The 23,608-nt window shown below is 42.5% G+C and overlaps 1 protein-coding gene across 2 annotated transcripts in view; it reads right to left on the bottom strand.

Moving 5' to 3' along the window:
• Positions 1-23,608, bottom strand: part of LOC110496082 (putative ATP-dependent RNA helicase ddx6) — an 85,003-nt gene that overhangs the window by 28,877 nt on the left and 32,518 nt on the right. Inside the window, exon 10 of one of the 2 annotated variants that reach the window (XM_090208472.1) lies at positions 17,271-18,074. The exons of the other annotated variant lie outside the window; for it this stretch is intronic. Coding sequence (XP_090064598.1) covers positions 18,069-18,074 — 6 coding nt within the window. The 3' untranslated portion in view covers positions 17,271-18,068. Of the gene's footprint in view, positions 1-17,270; positions 18,075-23,608 lie in introns of those variants that run through there. 2 annotated transcript variants of the gene reach the window in all.

The raw sequence follows: 23,608 nt of genomic DNA, 5'->3' as shown, positions 1-23,608 counted from the left end.
CTGTATCCCCATCCTCCTTCAGTAACTCTTATATCTGGGTCTATATTTGTATCCTCATCCTCCTTCAGTAACTCTGTTATGTCTGGTTCTACATCTGTATCCTCCTTCAGTAACTCTGCTATGTCTGGTTCTATATCTGTATCCTCATCCTCCTTCAGTAACTGTGTTACGTCTGGGTCTATATCTGTATCCTCCTTCAGTAACTCTGCTATGTCTGGTTCTATATCTGTATCCTCCTTCAGTTACTCTGTTATGTCTGGGTCTATATCTGTATCCTCATCCTCCTGCAGTAACTCTGTTATGCCTGGCTCTATTTCTGTATCCTCATTCAGTAACTCTGTTATCTCTGGGTCTATATCTGTATCCTCCTTCAGTAACTCTTATGTCTGGGTCTATATCTGCATCCTCATCCTCCTTCAGTAACTCTGTTATGTCTGGGTCTATATCTGCATCCTCATCCTCCTTCAGTAACTCTGTTATGTCTGGGTCTATATCTGTATACGCATCCTCCTTCAGTAACCCTGTTATGCCTGGCTCAATAGCTGTATCCTCATCCTACTTCAGTAACTCTTTTTGTCTGTATCCTCACCCTCCTTCAGTAATTCTTTATGTCTGGCTCTGTATCTGTATCCTCATCCTCCTTCAGTAACTCTGTTATGTCTGTATCCTCATCCTCCTTCAGTAACTGTTATCTCTGGGTCTATATCTGTATCCTCCTTCAGTAACTGTTATGTCTGGGTCTATATCTGTATCCTCCTTCAGTAACTGTTATGTCTGGGTCTATATCTGTATGCTCATCCGCCTTCAGTAACTCTTATGTCTGGGTCTATATCTGTATCCTCATCCTCCTTCAGTAACTCTGTTATGTCTGGGTCTATATCTGTATCCTCCTTCAGTAACTCTGTTATGTCTGGGTCAAATCTGTATCCTCCTTCAGTTACTCTGTTATGTCTGGGTCTATATCTGTATCCTTATCCTACTGCAGTAACTCTGTTATGCCTGGCTCTATATCTGTATCCTCCTTCAGTAACTCTTATGTCTGGGTCTATATCTGCATCCTCATCCTCCTTCAGTAACTCTGTTATGCCTGGCTCTATATCTGTATCCTCATTCAGTAACTGTTATGTCTGGGTCTATATCAGTATCCTCCTTCAGTAACTGTTATGTCTGGGTCTATATCTGTATGCTCATCCGCCTTCAGTAACTCTTATGTCTGGGTCTATATCTGTATCCTCATCCTCCTTCAGTAACTCTGTTATGTCTGGGTCTATATCTGTATCCTCCTTCAGTAACTCTGTTATGTCTGGGTCAAATCTGTATCCTCCTTCAGTAACTATGTTATTTCTGGGTCGATATCTGTATCCTCCTTCAATAATTATGTTATGTCTGGTTCTATATCTGTATCCTCCTTCAGTTACTCTGTTATGTCTGGGTCTATATCTGTATCCTCATCCTACTGCAGTAACTCTGTTATGCCTGGCTCTATATCTGTATCCTCCTTCAGTAACTCTATTATGTCTGGGTCTATATCTGTATCCTCCTTCAGTAACTCTGTTATGTCTGGGTCAAATCTGTATCCTCCTTCAGTTACTCTGTTATGTCTGGGTCTATATCTGTATCCTTATCCTACTGCAGTAACTCTGTTATGCCTGGCTCTATATCTGTATCCTCCTTCAGTAACTCTTATGTCTGGGTCTATATCTGCATCCTCATCCTCCTTCAGTAACTGTGTTATGCCTGGCTCTATATCTGTATCCTCCTTCAGTAACTGTTATGTCTGGGTCTATATCTGTATCCTCCTTCAGTAACTGTTATGTCTGGGTCTATATCTGTATGATAATCCGCCTTCAGTAACTCTTATGTCTGGGTCTATATCTGTATCCTCATCCTCCTTCAGTAACTCTGTTATGTCTGGGTCTATATCTGTATCCTCCTTCAGTAACTCTGTTATGTCTGGGTCAAATCTGTATCCTCCTTCAGTAACTATGTTATGTCTGGGTCGATATCTGTATCCTCCTTCAATAATTATGTTATGTCTGGTTCTATATCTGTATCCTCCTTCAGTTACTCTGTTATGTCTGGGTCTATATCTGTATCCTCATCCTACTGCAGTAACTCTGTTATGCCTGGCTCTATATCTGTATCCTCCTTCAGTAACTCTGTTATGTCTGGGTCTATGTCTGTATCCTCCTTCAGTATCTCTGTTATGTCTGGCTCTATATCTGTATCCTCATCCTCCTTCAGTAACTCTGTTATGCCTGGCTTGATATCTGTATTCTCATCCTCCTTCAGTAACTCTGCTATGTCTGGTTCTATATCTGTATCCTCCTTCAGTAACTCTGCTATGTCTGGTTCTATATCTGTATCCTCCTCCAGTAACTCTGTTATGTCTGGGTCTATATATGTATCCTCCTTCAGTAACTCTGTTATGTCTGGTTCTATATCTGTATCCTCATTCAGTAACTCTGCTATGTATGGGTCTATATCTGTATCCTCATCCTCCTTCAGTAACTCTGTTATGTCTGTATCCTCATCTTCCTTCAGGAACTCTGTTATGTGTGGGTCTATATCTGAATCCTCCTCCAGTAACTCTGTTATGTCTGGGTCTATAACTGTATCCTCCTTCAGTAACTGTTATGTCTGGGTCTATATCTGTATTCTCCTTCAGTAACTGTTATGTCTGGGTCTATATCTGTATCCTCCTTCAGTAACTGTTATGTCTGGGTCTATATCTGTATGCTCATCCGCCTTCAGTAACTCTTATGTCTGGGTCTATATCTGTATCCTCATCCTCCTTCAGTAACTCTGTTATGTCTGGGTCTATATCTGTATCCTCCTTCAGTAACTCTGTTATGTCTGGGTCAAATCTGTATCCTCCTTCAGTAACTATGTTATGTCTGGGTCGATATCTGTATCCTCCTTCAATAATTATGTTATGTCTGGTTCTATATCTGTATCCTCCTTCAGTTACTCTGTTATGTCTGGGTCTATATCTGTATCCTCATCCTACTGCAGTAACTCTGTTATGCCTGGCTCTATATCTGTATCCTCCTTCAGTAACTATGTTATGTCTGGGTCTATGTCTGTATCCTCCTTCAGTATCTCTGTTATGTCTGGCTCTATATCTGTATCCTCATCCTCCTTCAGTAACTCTGTTATGCCTGGCTTGATATCTGTATTCTCATCCTCCTTCAGTAACTCTGCTATGTCTGGTTCTATATCTGTATCCTCCTTCAGTAACTCTGCTATGTCTGGTTCTATATCTGTATCCTCCTCCAGTAACTCTGTTATGTCTGGGTCTATATATGTATCCTCCTTCAGTAACTCTGTTATGTCTGGTTCTATATCTGTATCCTCATTCAGTAACTCTGCTATGTCTGGTTCTATATCTGTATCCTCCTTCAGTTACTCTGTTATGTATGGGTCTATATCTGTATCCTCATCCTCCTTCAGTAACTCTGTTATGTCTGTATCCTCATCTTCCTTCAGGAACTCTGTTATGTGTGGGTCTATATCTGAATCCTCCTCCAGTAACTCTGTTATGTCTGGGTCTATAACTGTATCCTCCTTCAGTAACTGTTATGTCTGGGTCTATATCTGTATTCTCCTTCAGTAACTGTTATGTCTGGGTCTATATCTGTATCCTCCTTCAGTAACTGTTATGTCTGGGTCTATATCTGTATGCTCATCCGCCTTCAGTAACTCTTATGTCTGGGTCTATATCTGTATCCTCATCCTCCTTCAGTAACTCTGTTATGTCTGGGTCTATATCTGTATCCTCCTTCAGTAACTCTGTTATGTCTGGGTCAAATCTGTATCCTCCTTCAGTAACTATGTTATGTCTGGGTCGATATCTGTATCCTCCTTCAATAATTATGTTAAGTCTGGTTTTATATCTGTATCCTCCTTCAGTTACTCTGTTATGTCTGGGTCTATATCTGTATCCTCATCCTACTGCAGTAACTCTGTTATGCCTGGCTCTATATCTGTATCCTCCTTCAGTAACTCTGTTATGTCTGGGTCTATATCTGTATCCTCCTTCAGTAACTCTTATGTCTGGGTCTATATCTGCATCCTCATCCTCCTTCAGTAACTCTGTTATGTCTGGGTCTATATCTGTATCCTCATCCTCCTTCAGTAACTCTGTTATGTCTGGGTCTATATCTGTATCCTCCTTCAGTAACTCTGTTATGTCTGGGTCTATGTCTGTATCCTCCTTCAGTAACTCTTATGTCTAGGTCTACATCTGTATCCCCATCCTCCTTCAGTAACTCTGCTATGTCTGGGTCTACATCTGTATCCTCCTCCAGTAACTCTGCTATGTCTGGTTCTATATCTGTATCCTCCTTCAGTATCTCTGTTATGTCTGGCTCTATATCTGTATCCTCATCCTCCTTCAGTAACTCTGTTATGTCTGGGTCTATATCTGTATCCTCCTTCAGTAACTCTGTTATGTCTGGGTCTATGTCTGTATCCTCCTTCAGTATCTCTGTTATGTCTGGCTCTATATCTGTATCATCATCCTCCTTCAGTAACTCTGTTATGCCTGGCTTGATATCTGTATTCTCATCCTCCTTCAGTAACTCTGCTATGTCTGGTTCTATATCTGTATCCTCCTTCAGTAACTCTGCTATGTCTGGTTCTATATCTGTATCCTCCTCCAGTAACTCTGTTATGTCTGGGTCTATATATGTATCCTCCTTCAGTAACTCTGTTATGTCTGGTTCTATATCTGTATCCTCATTCAGTAACTCTGCTATGTCTGGTTCTATATCTGTATCCTCCTTCAGTTACTCTGTTATGTATGGGTCTATATCTGTATCCTCCTCCAGTAACTCTGCTATGTCTGGTTCTATATCTGTATCCTCCTTCAGTATCTCTGTTATGTCTGGCTCTATATCTGTATCCTCATCCTCCTTCAGTAACTCTGTTATGTCTGGGTCTATATCTGTATCCTCCTTCAGTAACTCTGTTATGTCTGGGTCTATGTCTGTATCCTCCTTCAGTATCTCTGTTATGTCTGGCTCTATATCTGTATCATCATCCTCCTTCAGTAACTCTGTTATGCCTGGCTTGATATCTGTATTCTCATCCTCCTTCAGTAACTCTGCTATGTCTGGTTCTATATCTGTATCCTCCTTCAGTAACTCTGCTATGTCTGGTTCTATATCTGTATCCTCCTCCAGTAACTCTGTTATGTCTGGGTCTATATATGTATCCTCCTTCAGTAACTCTGTTATGTCTGGTTCTATATCTGTATCCTCATTCAGTAACTCTGCTATGTCTGGTTCTATATCTGTATCCTCCTTCAGTTACTCTGTTATGTATGGGTCTATATCTGTATCCTCATCCTCCTTCAGTAACTCTGTTATGTCTGTATCCTCATCTTCCTTCAGGAACTCTGTTATGTGTGGGTCTATATCTGAATCCTCCTCCAGTAACTCTGTTATGTCTGGGTCTATAACTGTATCCTCCTTCAGTAACTGTTATGTCTGGGTCTATAGCTGTATTCTCCTTCAGTAACTGTTATGTCTGGGTCTATATCTGTATCCTCCTTCAGTAACTGTTATGTCTGGGTCTATATCTGTATGCTCATCCGCCTTCAGTAACTCTTATGTCTGGGTCTATATCTGTATCCTCATCCTCCTTCAGTAACTCTGTTATGTCTGGGTCTATATCTGTATCCTCCTTCAGTAACTCTGTTATGTCTGGGTCAAATCTGTATCCTCCTTCAGTAACTATGTTATGTCTGGGTCGATATCTGTATCCTCCTTCAATAATTATGTTATGTCTGGTTTTATATCTGTATCCTCCTTCAGTTACTCTGTTATGTCTGGGTCTATATCTGTATCCTCATCCTACTGCAGTAACTCTGTTATGCCTGGCTCTATATCTGTATCCTCCTTCAGTAACTCTGTTATGTCTGGGTCTATATCTGTATCCTCCTTCAGTAACTCTTATGTCTGGGTCTATATCTGCATCCTCATCCTCCTTCAGTAACTCTGTTATGTCTGGGTCTATATCTGTATCCTCATCCTCCTTCAGTAACTCTGTTATGTCTGGGTCTATATCTGTATCCTCCTTCAGTAACGCTTATGTCTAGGTCTACATCTGTATCCCCATCCTCCTTCAGTAACTCTGCTATGTCTGGGTCTACATCTGTATCCTCCTCCAGTAACTCTGCTATGTCTGGTTCTATATCTGTATCCTCCTTCAGTATCTCTGTTATGTCTGGCTCTATATCTGTATCCTCATCCTCCTTCAGTAACTCTGTTATGTCTGGGTCTATATCTGTATCCTCCTTCAGTAACTCTGTTATGTCTGGGTCTATGTCTGTATCCTCCTTCAGTAACTCTTATGTCTAGGTCTACATCTGTATCCCCATCCTCCTTCAGTAACACTGCTATGTCTGGGTCTACATCTGTATCCTCCTTCAGTAACTCTGCTATGTCTGGTTCTATATCTGTATCCTCCTTCAGTATCTCTGTTATGTCTGGCTCTATATCTGTATCCTCATCCTCCTTCAGTAACTCTGTTATGCCTGGCTCGACATCTGTACTCTCATCCTCCTTCAGTAACTCTGCTATGTCTGGTTCTATATCTGTATCCTCCTTCAGTAACTCTGCTATGTCTGGTTCTATATCTGTATCCTCCTTCAGTAACTCTGCTATGTCTGGTTCTATATCTGTATCCTCCTTCAGTAACTCTGCTATGTCTGGTTCTATATCTGTATCATCCTTCAGTAACTGTGGTATGTCTGGGTCTATATCTGTATCCTCATCCTCCTTCAGTAACTCTGTTATGTCTGGGTCTATATCTGTATCCTCATCCTCCTTCAGTAACTATGTTATGTCTGGGTCTATATCTGTATCCTCCTCCAGTAACTCTGTTATGTCTGGGTCTATATCTGTATCCTCCTTCAGTAACTATGTTATGTCTGGGTCTATATCTGTATCCTCATTCAGTAACTCTGCTATGTCTGGTTCTATATCTGTATCCTCCTTCAGTTACTCTGTTATGTATGGGTCTATATCTGTATCCTCATCCTCCTTCAGTAACTCTGTTATGCCTGGCTCTATATCTGTATCCTCCTTTAGTAAATCTGTTATGTCTGGGTCAATATATGTACCCTCATCCTCCTTCAGTAACTCTGCTATGTCTGGTTCTATATCTGTATCCTCCTTCAGTAACTCTGCTTTGTCTGGTTCTATATCTGTATCCTCCTTCAGTAACTCTGCTTTGTCTGGTTCTATATATTTATCCTCCTTCAGTAACTCTTTATGTCTGTATCCCCATCCTCCTTCAGTAACTCTGTTATGTCTAGGTATATATCTGTATCCTCCTTCAGTAACTCTGTTATGTCTGGGTCTATATCTGTATCCTCCTTCAGTAACTCTTATGTCTGGGTCTATATCTGCATCCTCATCCTCCTTCAGTAACTCTGTTATGTCTGGGTCTATATCTGCATCCTCATCCTCCTTCAGTAACTTTTTATGTCTGTATCCTCATCCTCCTTCAGTAATTCTTTATGTCTGGCTCTATATCTGTATCCTCATCCTCCTTCAGTAACTCTGTTATGTGTGGGTCTATATCTCAATCCTCCTCCAGTAACTCTGTTATGTCTGGGTCTATAACAGTATCCTCCTTCAGTAACTGTTATGTCCGGTTCTATATCTGTATCCTCCTTCAGTAACTGTTATGTCTGGGTCTATATCTGTATCCTCCTTCAGTAACTGTTATGTATGGGTCTATATCTGTATGCTCATCCTCCTTCAGTAACTCTTATGTCTGGGTCTATATATGTATCCTCCTTCAGTAACTCTGTTATGCCTGGGTCTATATCTGTATCCTCCTTCAGTAACTATGTTATGTCTGGGTCTATATCTGTCTCCTCCTTCAGTAACTCTGCTATGTCTGGGTCTATTTCTGTATCCTCATCCTCCTTCAGAATCTCTGTTATGTCTGGGTCTTTATCTGTACCCTCCGTCAGTATCTATATTATGTCTGGGTCTATATCTGTACCCTCCTTCAGTAACTGTTATGTCCGGTTCTATATCTGTATCCTCCTTCAGTAACTGTTATGTCTGGGTCTATATCTGTATCCTCCTTCAGTAACTGTTATGTATGGGTCTATATCTGTATCCTCATCCTCCTTCAGTAACTCTGCTATGTCTGGTTCTATATCTGTATCCTCCTTCAGTAACTCTGCTTTGTCTGGTTCTATATCTGTATCCTCCTTCAGTAACTCTGTTATGTCTGGGTCTATATCTGTATCCTCCTTCAGTAACTCTTATGTCTGGGTCTATATCTGCATCCTCATCCTCCTTCAGTAACTCTGTTATGTCTGGGTCTATATCTGCATCCTCATCCTCCTTCAGTAACTTTTTATGTCTGTATCCTCATCCTCCTTCAGTAATTCTTTATGTCTGGCTCTATATCTGTATCCTCATCCTCCTTCAGTAACTCTGTTATGTGTGGGTCTATATCTCAATCCTCCTCCAGTAACTCTGTTATGTCTGGGTCTATAACAGTATCCTCCTTCAGTAACTGTTATGTCCGGTTCTATATCTGTATCCTCCTTCAGTAACTGTTATGTCTGGGTCTATATCTGTATCCTCCTTCAGTAACTGTTATGTATGGGTCTATATCTGTATGCTCATCCTCCTTCAGTAACTCTTATGTCTGGGTCTATATCTGTATCCTCCTTCAGTAACTCTGTTATGCCTGGGTCTATATCTGTATCCTCCTTCAGTAACTATGTTATGTCTGGGTCTATATCTGTCTCCTCCTTCAGTAACTCTGCTATGTCTGGGTCTATATCTGTATCCTCATCCTCCTTCAGAATCTCTGTTATGTCTGGGTCTTTATCTGTACCCTCCGTCAGTATCTATATTATGTCTGGGTCTATATCTGTACCCTCCTTCAGTAACTGTTATGTCCGGTTCTATATCTGTATCCTCCTTCAGTAACTGTTATGTCTGGGTCTATATCTGTATCCTCCTTCAGTAACTGTTATGTATGGGTCTATATCTGTATGCTCATCCTCCTTCAGTAACTCTTATGTCTGGGTCTATATCTGTATCCTCCTTCAGTAACTGTTATGTATGGGTCTATATCTGTATGCTCATCCTCCTTCAGTAACTCTTATGTCTGGGTCTATATCTGTCTCCTCCTTCAGTAACTCTGCTATGTCTGGGTCTATATCTGTATCCTCATCCTCCTTCAGAATCTCTGTTATGTGTGGGTCTATATCTCAATCCTCCTCCAGTAACTCTGTTATGTCTGGGTCTATAACAGTATCCTCCTTCAGTAACTGTTATGTCCGGTTCTATATCTGTATCCTCCTTCAGTAACTGTTATGTCTGGGTCTATATCTGTATCCTCCTTCAGTAACTGTTATGTATGGGTCTATATCTGTATGCTCATCCTCCTTCAGTAACTCTTATGTCTGGGTCTATATCTGTATCCTCCTTCAGTAACTGTTATGTATGGGTCTATATCTGTATGCTCATCCTCCTTCAGTAACTCTTATGTCTGGGTCTATATCTGTCTCCTCCTTCAGTAACTCTGCTATGTCTGGGTCTATATCTGCATCCTCATCCTCCTTCAGTAACTTTTTATGTCTGTATCCTCATCCTCCTTCAGTAATTCTTTATGTCTGGCTCTATATTTGTATCCTCATCCTCCTTCAGTAACTCTGTTATGTGTGGGTCTATATCTCAATCCTCCTCCAGTAACTCTGTTATGTCTGGGTCTATAACAGTATCCTCCTTCAGTAACTGTTATGTCCGGTTCTATATCTGTATCCTCCTTCAGTAACTGTTATGTCTGGGTCTATATCTGTATCCTCCTTCAGTAACTGTTATGTATGGGTCTATATCTGTATGCTCATCCTCCTTCAGTAACTCTTATGTCTGGGTCTATATCTGTCTCCTCCTTCAGTAACTCTGCTATGTCTGGGTCTATATCTGTATCCTCATCCTCCTTCAGAATCTCTGTTATGTCTGGGTCTTTATCTGTACCCTCCGTCAGTATCTATATTATGTCTGGGTCTATATCTGTACCCTCCTCATCCTTCCGTAACTCTTATGTCTGGCTCTACATCTGTATCCTCCTTCAGTATCTCTATTATGTCTGGGTCTATATCTGTACCCTCCTCATCCTTCAGTAACTCTTATGTCTGGCTCTATATCTGTATCCTCCTTCAGTAACTTGTATGTCTGGTTCTATATCTGTATCCTCATCCTCCTTCAGTAATTCTGTCATGTCTGGGTCTATATCTGTATCCTCCTTCAGTAACTCTGTTATGTTTGGGTCTATATCTGTATCCTCCTTCAGTAACTCTGTTATTTCTGGCGCTATATCTGTATCCTCCTCCAGTAACTATGTTATGCCTGGTTCTATATCTGTATTCTCTGTAGTGTCTTCACTATGATTAACTGAAGACTGATAGTTTTTTTTTTTTTTAAGATTCTCTGTAATTAGTTATTACGCGATTAGACTGATTAATCATGTAATTATTAGGAAGTCGGGGCACCAAGGAAAAATACTCAGATTTCAAAGTTATAATATCCTAAAATAACTTAATTTTATCTTAATTTTATCTGATCAATTTGTCTTCGAATTAATGAATTATTTACTTTTCCTCACGTTAGTCTCATTCTAAACGTTGTAAATTGTTGGTTATCTGCACAAACCCAGTCTTCACGATGAGTCATCCATACATCAATTGTCTTAAATAATTTATTTATTACTAAGTAATTCACAGAAATGCATAAACAAACAAACAAACAAGGTAAATGTGGTTACATGAAATGAGAATGTGCCCTAGTGGGCTAAATCGGCATGGCGGCTTGTTATCTAACAGTACACTTCAAGTAACCCTCCAATACCCTACTCAACAAATTGGATGCAGTCTATCACAGTGCAATCCGTTTTGTCACCAAAGCCCCATATGCTACCCACCATTGCGACCTGTACGCTCTCGTTGGCTGGCCCTCGCTTTATACTCGTCGCCAAACCCACTGGCTCCATGTCATCTACAAGACCCTGCTAGGTAAAGTCCCCCCTTATCTCAGCTCGCTGGTCACCATAGCATCTCCCACCTGTAGCACACGCTCCAGCAGGTATATCTCTCTAGTCACGCCCAAAACCAATTCTTTCTTTGGCCGCCTCTCCTTCCATTTCTCTGCTGCCAATGACTGGAACGAACTACAAAAATCTCTGAAACTGGAAACACTTATCTCCCTCACTAGCTTTAAGCACCAACTGTCAGAGCAGCTCAAAGATTACTGCACCTGTACATAGCCCACCTATAATTTAGCCCAAACAACTACCTCTTTCCCTACTGTATTTAATTAATTAATTAATTAATTTAGCTCCTTTGCACCCCATTATTTTTATTTCTACTTTGCACATTCTTCCACTGCAAATCTACCATTCCAGTGTTTTACTTGCTATTTTGTATTTACTTTGCCACCATGGCCTTTTTTTTGCCTTTACTATCACCTCATTTGCTCACATCGTATATAGACTTGTTAATACTGTATTATTGACTGTATGTTTGTTTTACTCCATGTGTAACTGTGTCGTTGTTTGTGTCGAACTGCTGGCCTATCTTGGCCAGGTCGCAATTGTAAATGAGAACTTGTTCTCAACTTGCCTACCTGGTTAAATAAAGGTGAAATAAAATAAAAATAAATAAAGTTCAAGATGGCCGTACTTCTTCATTACACAAAGGAAAAACCTCAAACAATTTCTAAAGACTGACATCCAGTGGAAGCGATAGGAAGTGCAAGAAGGTCCTTTAGTGATCTGGATTCCCAATGAAAACTCAATGACTCAAATCTCACCTCATTTGCTCACATCGTATATAGACTTGTTAATACTGTATTATTGACTGTATGTTTGTTTTACTCCATGTGTAACTGTGTCGTTGTTTGTGTCGAACTGCTGGCCTATCTTGGCCAGGTCGCAATTGTAAATGAGAACTTGTTCTCAACTTGCCTACCTGGTTAAATAAAGGTGAAATAAAATAAAAATAAATAAAGTTCAAGATGGCCGTACTTCTTCATTACACAAAGGAAAAACCTCAAACAATTTCTAAAGACTGACATCCAGTGGAAGCGATAGGAAGTGCAAGAAGGTCCTTTAGTGATCTGGATTCCCAATGAAAACTCAATGAAAAGAGAGTGACCTCAAAAAACAAAACAAATCTGAATGGTTTGTCCTCTGGGTTTCGCCTGCTAAATAAGTTATGTTATACTCAGACATGATTCAAACAGTTTTAGAAACTTCAGAGTGTTTTCTATCCCAATCTAATAATATGCATATCTTATCTTCTGGGAATCAGCAGCAGGCAGTTGAATTTGGGCATGCATTTCATCCGGGCGTGAAAATACTGCCCCCTGTCACCAAGAAGTTAAAGGCAGTCAACTTAGTGTATGTAAACTTCTGACCCACTGGAATTGTGATACAGTGAATAAGTGAAATAAATCTGTCTATAAACAATTGTTGGAAAAATGACTTGTGCCATGCACAAAGTAGATGTCCTAACCGACTTGCCAAAACTATAGTTTGTTAACAAGAAATTTATGGAGTGGTTGAAAAACGAGTGTATGTAAACTTCCGACTTCAACTTCCGACTTTATGGCTTTTCAACCACAGCTCTGAAACCATGATATGGCAATATAATAGAACTGACAGGGTTTTCTTTAGTGGAAGCTTCTCTAATGGCAAACCTGTAAAGTGTGGTGTATCGCAGGGCAGCTCTCTTGGCCCTCTACTGTTTTCAATTTTTACCAATGATCTGCCACTGGCATTAAACAAAGCATGTGTCCATGTATGCTGATGATTCAACCAATAACATCAGCAACCACAGAAAATGAATTCACTGAAACCCTTAAAGGTTTGCAGTCTGTTTTGGAATGGGTGGCCAGTAGTAAACTGGTCCTGAACATCTCTAAAACTAACACCATTGTATTTGGAACAAATCATTCCCTAATTTGTAGACCTCAGCTGAATCTGGTAATGAATGGTGTGGCTGTTGAACAAGTTCAGGAGACAAAATTACTTAACGTTACCTTAGATTGTAAACTGTCATGGTCAAAACATTTAGACTCAACGGTTGTAAAGATGGGGAGCGGTCTGTCCGTAATAACGCGATGCTGTTTTTTTGACACCAAAAAAAGGCTCTAATTTTGTCTAATCTTGATTATTGTCCAGTCGTGTGGTTCAGTGTTGCAAGGAAAGACCTAATTAAGGTGCAGCTGGCCCAGAACAGAGCGGCAGGTCTTGCTCTTCATTGTAATCAGAGGGCTGATATAAATACCATGCATGACGGTCTCTTTTGGCTGAGAGTTGAGAGACTGACTGCATCACTCCTTTTATAAGAAACATTGTGTTGAAAATCCCAAATTGTTTGCATAGTCAACTTACACAGCTCTGATACACACACTTACCCCACCAGACATGCCACCAGGGATCTTTTCAGTCCCCAAATCCAGTGTACAGTGTACAAGAAAGTGTACAGTATTATATAGAGCCCTTATTGCATGGCACTCTGTTCTCTATCATATTGCTCAAATAAGCAGCAAACCTGGTTTAAAAAAAACCCAGAAAGCAACACATCACGGCAAAACTCCCTCTCCAACTTAGATAGCTTGTGTGTATGCATTGGTATGTAGGCTACGTGTGCATTTCTTTTTTTAAATGATGTAGTTCTGTCCTTGAGCTGTTCTTATCTATTAACGTTCTGTATTATGTCATGTTTCATGTATTGTGTGGACCCCAGGATGAGTAGCTGATTCTTTAGCAACAGCTAAAGAGATCCTAATAACATACCCCAAATAACAAAAATGGACTCACTGACAGCATTGCACATGTTGCAGAATATAGATGAGTTGGGGTCAGATAAAAACGATCGGATATTGAGCTTGAAATCGACATTGCTGACGAAGAGTCGTCTTCTTATTCTGATCTTGACTTTGAGGCTCCGCCAACTAAAACTGTGTGCAGTGCAAGCCATTTGTTTGTGGGGATTGCTCACACAAAGCATAAAGAGAAGACGGAATTGATTAATGCGTAAAGGCATGGGTATTTGGGCACAATACAGTGTCTGATACGATCAAAAAATGACTTTTTTTATCTTGTCAAATATATTTCCACAAATATTTATTTACGCAATTCCTCCTTCACAATTGTTCATGCACTGATGCTTTTAAGGAAAACAGCAAATAATTTAACCTGCACACCTTGCTATTTATATTATTACATTTTTCATTTCTACTCTGTCAAAAGAACCTGTAACTGCACCTTATTAATTACTATTGACTATAATTAATGGAATCTACAAATAAAGTTGATGAAATGGACTACACTGTTTTTATTGTAAACAGAAAAGAAAATAGGATATTGGGTCTAAAGAATTTTAGAAAACATATCCTTATTTATTTTTTTCACAAATATCTTTCTGTAATTAATCCTATACAATAGTTTAGGCACTATATATATATATCAAGTGTTGGTGCTTATGTTTGCGCACCTTGTGGGTTGATTTGCATCTGATATGCTAAAGTGTACGCCCGGCAATGTTTGACATTCTCTAGCGGGTACTTACAGTGGGGCAATTTATTTAGTCAGCCACCAATTGTGCAAGTTCTCCCACTTAAAAAGATGAGAGAGGCCTGTAATTTTCATCATAGGTACACTTCAACTACGACAGACAAAATGATTAAAAAAAATCCAGAAAATCACATTGTAGGATTTTTAATGAATTTATTTGCAAATTATGGTGGAAAATAACAAAATAAAATGTTGTTATTGACCAAATACTTATCTCAATACTTTGTTATATACCCTTTGTTGGCAATGACAGAGGTCAAACGTTTTCTGTAAGTCTTCACAAGGTTTTCACACACTGTTGCTGGTATTTTGGCCATTCCTCCATGCAGATCTACTCTAGAGCAGTGATATTTTGGGGCTGTTGCAGGGCAACACGGACTTTCAACTCCCTCCAAAGATTTTCTATGGGGTTGAGATCTGGAGACTGGCTACGCCACTCCAGGACCTTGAAATGCTTCTTACGAAGCCACTCCTTTGTTGCCCGGGCGGTGTGTTTGGGATCATTGTCATGCTGAAAGACCGAGCCACATTTCATCTTCAATGCCCTTGCTGATGGAAGGAGGTTTTCACTCAAAATCTCACGATACATGGCCCCATTCATTCTTTCCTTTACACGGATCAGTTGTCCTGGTCCCTTTGCAGAAAAACAGCCCCAAAGCATGTTTCCACCCCCATGCTTCACAGTATGGTGTTCTTTAGATGCAACTCAGCATTCTTTGTCCTCCAAACATGACGAGTTGAGTTTTTACCAAAAAGTTATATTTTGGTTTCATCTGACCATATGACAATCTTCTTCTGGATCATCCAAATGCTCTCTAGCAAACTTCAGACGGGCCTGGACATGTACTGGCTTAAGCAGGGGGACACGTCTGGCACTGCAGGATTTGAGTCCCTGGCGGCGTAGTGTGTTACTGATGGTAGGCTTTGTTACTTTGGTCCCAGCTCTCTGCAGATTATTCACTAGGTCCCCCCGTGTGGTTATGGGATTTTTGCTCACCGTTCTTGTTATAATTTTGACCCCACGGGGTGAGATCTTGCGTGGAGCCCCAGATCGAGGGAGATTATCAGTGGTCTTGTATGTCTTCCATTTCCTAATAATTACTCCCACAGTTGATTTCTTCAAACCAAGCTGCTTACCTATTGCAGATTCAGGTCTACAATTTTGTTTCTGGTGTCCTTTGACAGCTCTTTGGTCTTGGCCATAGTGGAGTTTGGAGTGTGACTGTTTTGGGTTGTGGACAGGTGTCTTTTATACTGATAACAAGTTCAAACAGGTGCCATTAATACAGGTAACGAGTGGAAGACAGAGGAGCCTCTTAAAGAAGAAGTTACAGGTCTGTGAGAGCCAGAAATCTTGCTTGTTTGTAGGTGACCAAATACTTATTTTCCACCATCGTTTGCACATAAATTCATTAAAAATCCTACAATGTGATTTTCTGGATGTTTTTTTCTCACTTTGTCTGTCATAGTTGAATTGTACCTATGATGAAAATTACAGGCCTCATCTTTTTAAGTGGGAGAACTTGCACAATTGGTGGCTGACTAAATACTTTTTTGCCCCACTGTATATACTGAAAGGCAGTTCTAGTGTTAAGGTAAAAAAATACACAGTACCAGTCAAAAGTTTGAACATACACACACACACACAGTACTGGTCTGAAGTTTGCACGCCTACTCATGCAAGGGTTTTTCTTGATTTTTACTATTTTATACATTGTAGAATAGTGAATACATCAAAACTATGAATTAACACAGAATTATGTAGAACCCCCCCCATTCTCTCAACCAGCTTCATGAGGTAGTCACCTGGAATGCATTTCAATTAACAGGTGTTTGTTGTTTTAGGTTAATTTGTCAAATTTCTTTATTTTCTTAATGTGTTTGAGCTGATCAGTTGTGTGTGACAAGGTTGGGGAGGTATACAGAAAATATCCCTTTTTGGTAAAAGACCAGGTCCATATTATGGCAAGAACAGCTTAAATAAGCAAAGAGAAATGACAGTCCATCATTACTTTAAAGACACGAAGGTCAGTCAATCGGAACATTTTAAGAACTTTGAAAGTTTCTTCAAGTGCAGTCGCAAAAACCATCAAGCGCAATGATGAAACTGGCTCTCTCCACCATAAGAAAGGATAACCCAAAGGATAAGTTAATTTATCTTTGCTTATTTGAGCTGTTCTTGCCATAATATGGATTTGGTCTTTTACCAAATAGGGCTACCCTCTGTATATCACCCTACCTGACGCATTAAGAAGGAAAGCAATTCCAAAAAAATTACTTTTAACAAGGCAGTTAATTGAAATGCATTCCAGGTAACTGCCTCATGAAGCTGGTTGAAAGCATGCCAAGAGTGTGAAAAGCTGTCATCAATGCAAAACAATCTCAAATATATTTTGATTTGTTTAACACTTTTTTGGTTACTACATGATTCCATGTGTGTTATTTCATAGTGATGTCTTCACTATTATTCCACAATGTAGAAAATTGTAAAAAAAGAAGAAAAACCCTTGAATGAGTAGGTGTACAAACTTTAGACCAGTACTGTATGTATGTATATTTTTTTAAACTGTGATTTTGGCCTTACTGCTATGAGCCCATAAAAACACATTAAATAACAGCTTCATACATGAATAAACAGTCCCACCAAAAAAACTGAAGGAAGTTTGTTCTATAGTGTCTGTCTTATATCTGAGGAACATAATATCAGAAAACTATTACAATTTTGACATGTATTTAACCCCTTATTTCATAAATACAATGCAGTCGGAAAGAATTCAGACCCCTTGACATTTCCCACATTGTTACCTTATTCTAAAACGGATCAAATAAAAAATAAAGACTCAAATCAATACACAATACCCCAATAATGACAAAGCGAAAACAAGTTTAGACATTTTTGATTAGGTATTTTACATTTTTATAAATTATGTAAATAAGTATTCAGACCCTTTGCTAAGAGACTCTAAATTGAACTCAGGTGCATACTGTTTCCAATTATCATCCTTGAAAAGTTGACAACTTGGAGTACACCTGTGGTATATTCAAATGATAGGACATGTGGAAAAGCACACACACCTGTCTATATACGGTCCCACAGTTGACAGTGCATGTCAGAGCAAAAAACAAGCCTTGCGGTCGAAGGAATTGTCCGAAGAGCTCCGAGAAGGGACTGTGTCGCGTCACAGATCTGGGGAAGGGTACAGAAACAATTCTGCAGCTTTCAAGGCCCCCAAGAACACAGTGGCCTCCATCATTCTTAAATGCAACAAGTTTCGAAACACCAAGAATCTTACTATAGCTGGCCGACTGAGCAAATCGGGGGAGAAGGGCCATGGTCAGGGAGGTGGCCAAGAACCCGATGGTCACTCGGACAGAGCTCCAGAGTTCCTCTGTGGAGATGGGAAAATCCTTCCAGAAGGACAATCATCTCTGCAGCACTCCACCAGTCAGGCCTTTATGGTAGAATGGCCAGAGGGAAGACACTCCTCAGTAAAAAGGCACGACAGCCCGCTGAGAGTTTGCCAAAAGGCACCTAAAGGACTCTCAGACCACGAGAAACAAGATTCTCTGGTCTGATGGAACCAAGATTAAACTATTTGGCCTGAATGTCAAGCATCACATCTGGAGGTAACGTAACTATGGTGAGGAATGGTGGTGGCAGCAGTATGCTGTGGGGATTTTATTCAGCGGCAGGGGCTAGTCAGGATCGAGGGAGATATCCTTGACGCACCCTACAGGTGCACATGGTCAGTAGTTGTGGTTTAGTAGTTGTGTGGTTCAGGTCAGTAGTTGTGGTAAGTCGTTTGTCAGTAGTTGTGCGGTCAATTAGTTGTGAGGTTGTTGTCGGTAGTTGTGGTCAGCAGTTGAGTGCTTGTGGTCATTAGTTGTCTGGTAAGTAGTGTTGCAGTCAACAGTTTTGGTCAGTAGCGGTCAGCAGTTGTGTGCTTGTGGTAATTAGTTGTTTGATCAGTAGTTGTGTGGATGTGATCAGTAAATAGTCAGTAGCGGTCAGCAGTTGTGTGCATGTGGTCAATTACTTGTGCGATTGTGGTGGTGTTGTCGGTCAGAAGTTGTGGTCAAGTAATTGTCGTCAGTCGTGTGGTTGTGGTAAGTAGTGGTGTGCTCGGTCAGTCGTGTGGGTGTGGTCAGTCGTGTGGGCGCGTGCGGTCAGTCGTGGTGTGGTTTTGCTCAGGAGTTGGTCAGTATTTTTGTGGTTGTGAACAGTGCTTGTGGTTTAGTAGTTTGTCAGTTGAGTTCAGTAGTTGCGTAGCAGGATATTTGGGCCCTACAGTATGGACATGTCAGTACTTGTGTCTTGTGGCTAGTAGTGTTGGTCAGCAGCTGTGTGGTCAGCAGTTGTGTGGTTATGGTTAGTAGTGGTGGTCAGCAGCTGTGTGGTTGTGGTTAGTAGTGGTGGTCAGCAGCTGTGGTTGTAGTTAGTAGTGGTGGTCAGCAGCTGTGTGGTTGTGGTTGGTAGTGGTGGTGGTTAGTAGTGTTGGTCAGCAACTGTGTGGTTAGTAGTGGTGGTCAGCAGCTGTGTGGTTAGTAGTGGTGGTCAGCAGGAGTGTGGTTAGTAGTGGTGGTCTCCAGCAGTGTGGTTAGTAGTGGTGGTCTGCAGCTGTGTGGTTAGTAGTGGTGGTCTGCAGCTGTGTGGTTAGTAGTGGTGGTCTGCAGCTGTGTGGTTAGTAGTGGTGGTCTACAGCTGTGTGGTTAGTAGTGGTGGTCAGCAGCTGTGTGGTTAGTAGTGGTGGTCAGCAGCTGTGTGGTTAGTAGTGGTAGTCAGCAGCTGTGTGGTTGTGGTTAGTAGTGGTGGTCAGCAGCTGTGTGGTTGTGGTTAGTAGTGGTGGTCAGCAGCTGTGTGGTTGTGGTTAGTAGTGGTGGTTAGGAGCTGTGGTTGTGGTTAGTAGTGGTGGTCAGCAGCTGTGTGGTTAGTAGTGGTGGTCTGCAGCTGTGGTTAGTAGTGGTGGTCTGCAGCTGTGTGGTGAGTAGTGGTGGTCTGCAGCTGTGTGGTTAGTAGTGGTGGTCTGCAGCTGTGTGGTTAGTAGTGGTGGTCTGCAGCTGTGTGGTTAGTAGTGGTGGTCTGCAGCTGTGTGGTTAGTAGTGGTGGTCTGCAGCTGTGTGGTTAGTAATGGTGATCAGCAGCTGTGTGGTTAGTAGTGGTGATCAGCAGCTGTGTGGTTAGTAGTGGTGGTCAGTGGCTGTGTGGTTGGTAGTGGTGGTCAGAAGCTGTGTGATTAGTAGTGGCGGTCAGCAGCTGTGTGGTTGTGGTTAGCAACTGTGGTTGTGGTTAGTAGTGGTGGTCAGCAGCTGTGGTTGTGGTTAGCAGCTGTGTGGTTGTGGTTATTAGTGGTGGTCAGCAGCTGTGTGGTTGTGGTTATTAGTGGTGGTCAGCAGCTGTGTGGTTGTGGTTAGTAGTGGTGGTCAGCAGCTGTGTGGTTGTGGTTAGTAGTGGTGGTAAGCAGCTGTGGTTGTGGTCATCAGCAGCTGTATGGTTGTGGTCAGCGGTTGTGGTTAGTAGTGGTGGTCAGCGGTTGTGGTCAGCAGTTGTGTGGTTGTGGTTAGTAGTGGTGGTCAGCAGCTGTGGTTGTGGTTAGTTGTGGTCAGCAGCTGTGGTTGTCGTTAGTTGTGGTGGTCAGCAGCTGTGTGGATGTGGTTAGTAGTGGTGGTCAGCAGTTGTGTGGTTATGGTCAGCAGCTGTGTGGTTGTAGTGGTCAGCAGGTGTGTGGTTGTGGTTAGTAGTGGTGGTTAGGAGCTGTGATTGTGGTTAGTAGTGGTGGTCAGCAGCTGTGTGGTTAGTAGTGGTGTGCCGCAGCTGTGTGGTTAGTAGTGATGGTCAGCGGCTGTGTGGTTAGTAGTGGTGGTCAGCGGCTGTGTGATTAGTAGTGGTGGTCAGCGGCTGTGTGATTAGTAGTGGTGGTCAGCGGCTGTGTGATTAGTAGTGGTGGTCAGCGGCTGTGTGGTTGTGGTTAGTAGTGGTGGTCAGCGGCTGTGTGGTTGTGGTTAGTAGTGGTGGTCAGCAGCTGTGTGGTTGTGGTTAGTAGTGGTGGTCAGCAGCTGTGTGGTTGTGGTTAGTAGTGGTGGTCAGCAGCTGTGTGGTTGTGGTTAGTAGTGGTGGTCAGCAGCTGTGTGGTTGTGGTTAGTAGTGGTGGTCAGCAGCTGTGTGGTTGTGGTTAGTAGTGGTGGTCAGCAGCTGTGTGGTTGTGGTTAGTAGTGGTGGTCAGCAGCTGTGTGGTTGTGGTTAGTAGTGGTGGTCAGCAGCTGTGTGGTTGTGGTTAGTAGTGGTGGTCAGCAGCTGTGTGGTTGTGGTTAGTAGTGGTGGTCAGCAGCTGTGTGGTTGTGGTTAGTAGTGGTGGTCAGCAGCTGTGTGGTTGTGGTTAGTAGTGGTGGTCAGCAGCTGTGTGGTTGTGGTTAGTAGTGGTGGTCAGCAGCTGTGTGGTTGTGGTTAGTAGTGGTGGTCAGCAGCTGTGGTTGTGGTTAGTAGTGGTGGTCAGCAGTTGTGGTTAGTAGTGGTGGTCAGCAGCTGTGGTTGTGGTTAGTAGTGGTGGTCAGCAGCTGTGTGGTTGTGGTTAGAAGTGGTGGTCAGCAGCTGTGCGGTTAGAAGTGGTGGTCAGCAGCTTTGTGGTTAGTAGTGGTGGTCAGCAGCTGTGTGGTTAGTAGTGGTGGTCAGCAGCTATGTGTGGTTGTGGTTAGAAGTGGTGGTCAGCAGCTGTGTGGTTAGTAGTGGTGGTCAGCAGCTGTGTGGTTAGTAGTGGTGGTCAGCAGCTGTGTGGTTAGTAGTGGTGGTCAGCAGCTGTGTGGTTAGTAGTGGTGGTCAGCAGCTGTGTGGTTAGTAGTGGTGGTCAGCAGCTGTGGTTGTGGTTAGTAGTTTTGGTCAGCAGCTGTGGTTGTGGTGTTGGTCAGCAGCTGTGGTTGTGGTTAGTAGTGTTGGTCAGCAGATGTGGTTGTGGTTAGTAGTGTTGGTCAGCAGCTGTGGTTGTGGTTAGTGGTGTTGGTCAGCAGCTGTGGTTAGTAGTGTTGGTCAGCAGCTGTGGTTAGTAGTGTTGGTCAGCAGCTGTGGTTAGTAGTGTTGGTCAGCAGCTGTGTTGTGGTTAGTAGTTTTGGTCAGCAGCTGTGGTTGTGGTTAGTAGTGTTGGTCAGCAGCTGTGGTTGTGGTTAGTTGTGTTGGTCAGCAGCTGTGGTTGTGGTTAGTAGTGTTGGTCAGCAGATGTGGTTGTGGTTAGTAGTGTTGGTCAGCAGCTGTGGTTGTGGTTAGTTGTGTTGGTCAGCAGCTGTGGTTGTGGTTAGTAGTGTTGGTCAGCAGATGCGGTTGTGGTTAGTAGTGTTGGTCAGCAGCTGTGGTTGTGGTTAGTGGTGTTGGTCAGCAGCTGTGGTTGTGGTTAGTAGTGTTGGTCAGCAGCTATGGTTGTGGTGTTGGTCAGCAGCTGTGGTTGTGGTTAGTAGTGGTTGACAGAAGCTGTGTGGTTGGTCGTGGTGGTCAGCAGTTGTGTGGTTATGGTCAGCAGCTGTGTGGATGTGGTGGTCAGCAGGTGTGTGGTTGTGGTTAGTAGTGGTGGTCAGCACCTGTGGTTAGTAGTGGTGGTCAGCAGCTGTGGTTGTGGTCAGTAGTTTTGGTCAGCAGCTGTGGTTGTGGTTAGTAGTGTTGGTCAGCAGATGTGGTTGTGGTTAGTAGTGTTGGTCAGCAGCTGTGGTTGTGGTCAGCAGCTGTGGTTAGTAGTGTTGGTCAGCAGCTGTGGTTGTGGTTAGTAGTGTTGGTCAGCAGCTATGGTTGTGGTGTTGGTCAGCAGCTGTGGTTGTGGTTAGGAGTGTTTGTCAGCAGCTGTGGTTGTGGTTAGTAGTGGTGGACAGAAGCTGTGTGGTTGGTCATGGTGGTCAGCAGTTGTGTGGTTATGGTCAGCAGCTGTGTGGATGTGGTGGTCAGCAGCTGTGGTTAGTAGTGGTGGTCAGCAGCTGTGGTTGTGGTCAGTAGTTTTGGTCAGCAGCTGTGGTTATGGTTAGTAGTGTTGGTCAGCAGATGTGGTTGTGGTTAGTATTGTTGGTCAGCAGCTGTGGTTGTGGTCAGCAGCTGTGGTTAGTAGTGTTGGTCAGCAGCTGTGGTTAGTAGTGTTGGTCAGCAGCTGTGGTTGTGGTTAGTAGTGTTGGTCAGCAGCTATGGTTGTGGTGTTGGTCAGCAGCTGTGGTTGTGGTTAGGAGTGTTTGTCAGCAGCTGTGGTTGTGGTTAGTAGTGGTGGACAGAAGCTGTGTGGTTGTGGTTGGTCGTGGTGGTCAGCAATTGTGTGGTTATGGTCAGCAGCTGTGTGGTTGTGGTGGTCAGCAGGTGTGTGGTTGTGGTTAGTAGTGGTGGTCAGCAGCTGTGGTTAGTAGTGGTGGTCAGCAGCTGTGGTTGTGGTCAGTAGTGTTGGTCAGCAGCTGTGGTTAGTAGTGTTGGTCAGCAGTTGTGTGGTTGTGGTGATCAGCAGTTGTGTGGTTGTGGTTTGTAGTGTTGGTAAGCTGGTGTGGTTGTGTTAGTGGTGTTGGTCAGCAGCTGTGGTTGTGGTTAGTAGTGTTGGTCAGCAGCTGTGGTTGTGGTTTGTAGTGGTGGTCAGCAGTTGTGGTTGTGGTTTGTGGTGTTAAGCTGGTGTGGTTGTGGTTAGTCGTGTTGGTCAGCAGCTGTGTGGTTAGTAGTGTTGGTCAGCAGCTGTGGTTGTGGTTAGTAGTGGTGGTCAGCAGCTGTGGTTGTGGTTAGTAGAGTTGGTCAGCAGCTGTGTGGTTGTGGTTAGTAGTGGTGGTGGGCAGTTGTGTGGTTGTGGTTAGTAGTGGTGGTCAGCAGCTGTGTGGTTGTGGTTAGTAGTGGTGGTCAGCAGCTGTGTGGTTAGAAATGGTGGTCAGCAGTTGTGTGGTTAGTAGTGTTGGTCAGCATGTGTGTGGTTGTGGTTAGTAGTGTTGGTCAGCATGTGTGTGGTTGTGGTTAGTAGTGGTGGTCAGCAGTTGTGTGGTTGTGCTTAGTAGT

Source organism: Oncorhynchus mykiss, chromosome 18, assembly GCF_057628025.1.
Source record: "Oncorhynchus mykiss isolate SJ-2025 chromosome 18, ASM5762802v1, whole genome shotgun sequence".
In the NCBI taxonomy this organism is placed as follows: domain Eukaryota; kingdom Metazoa; phylum Chordata; class Actinopteri; order Salmoniformes; family Salmonidae; genus Oncorhynchus; species Oncorhynchus mykiss.
Note: the sequence above shows the minus strand (reverse complement) of the source record. Positions and strands in the feature narration are given on the sequence as shown.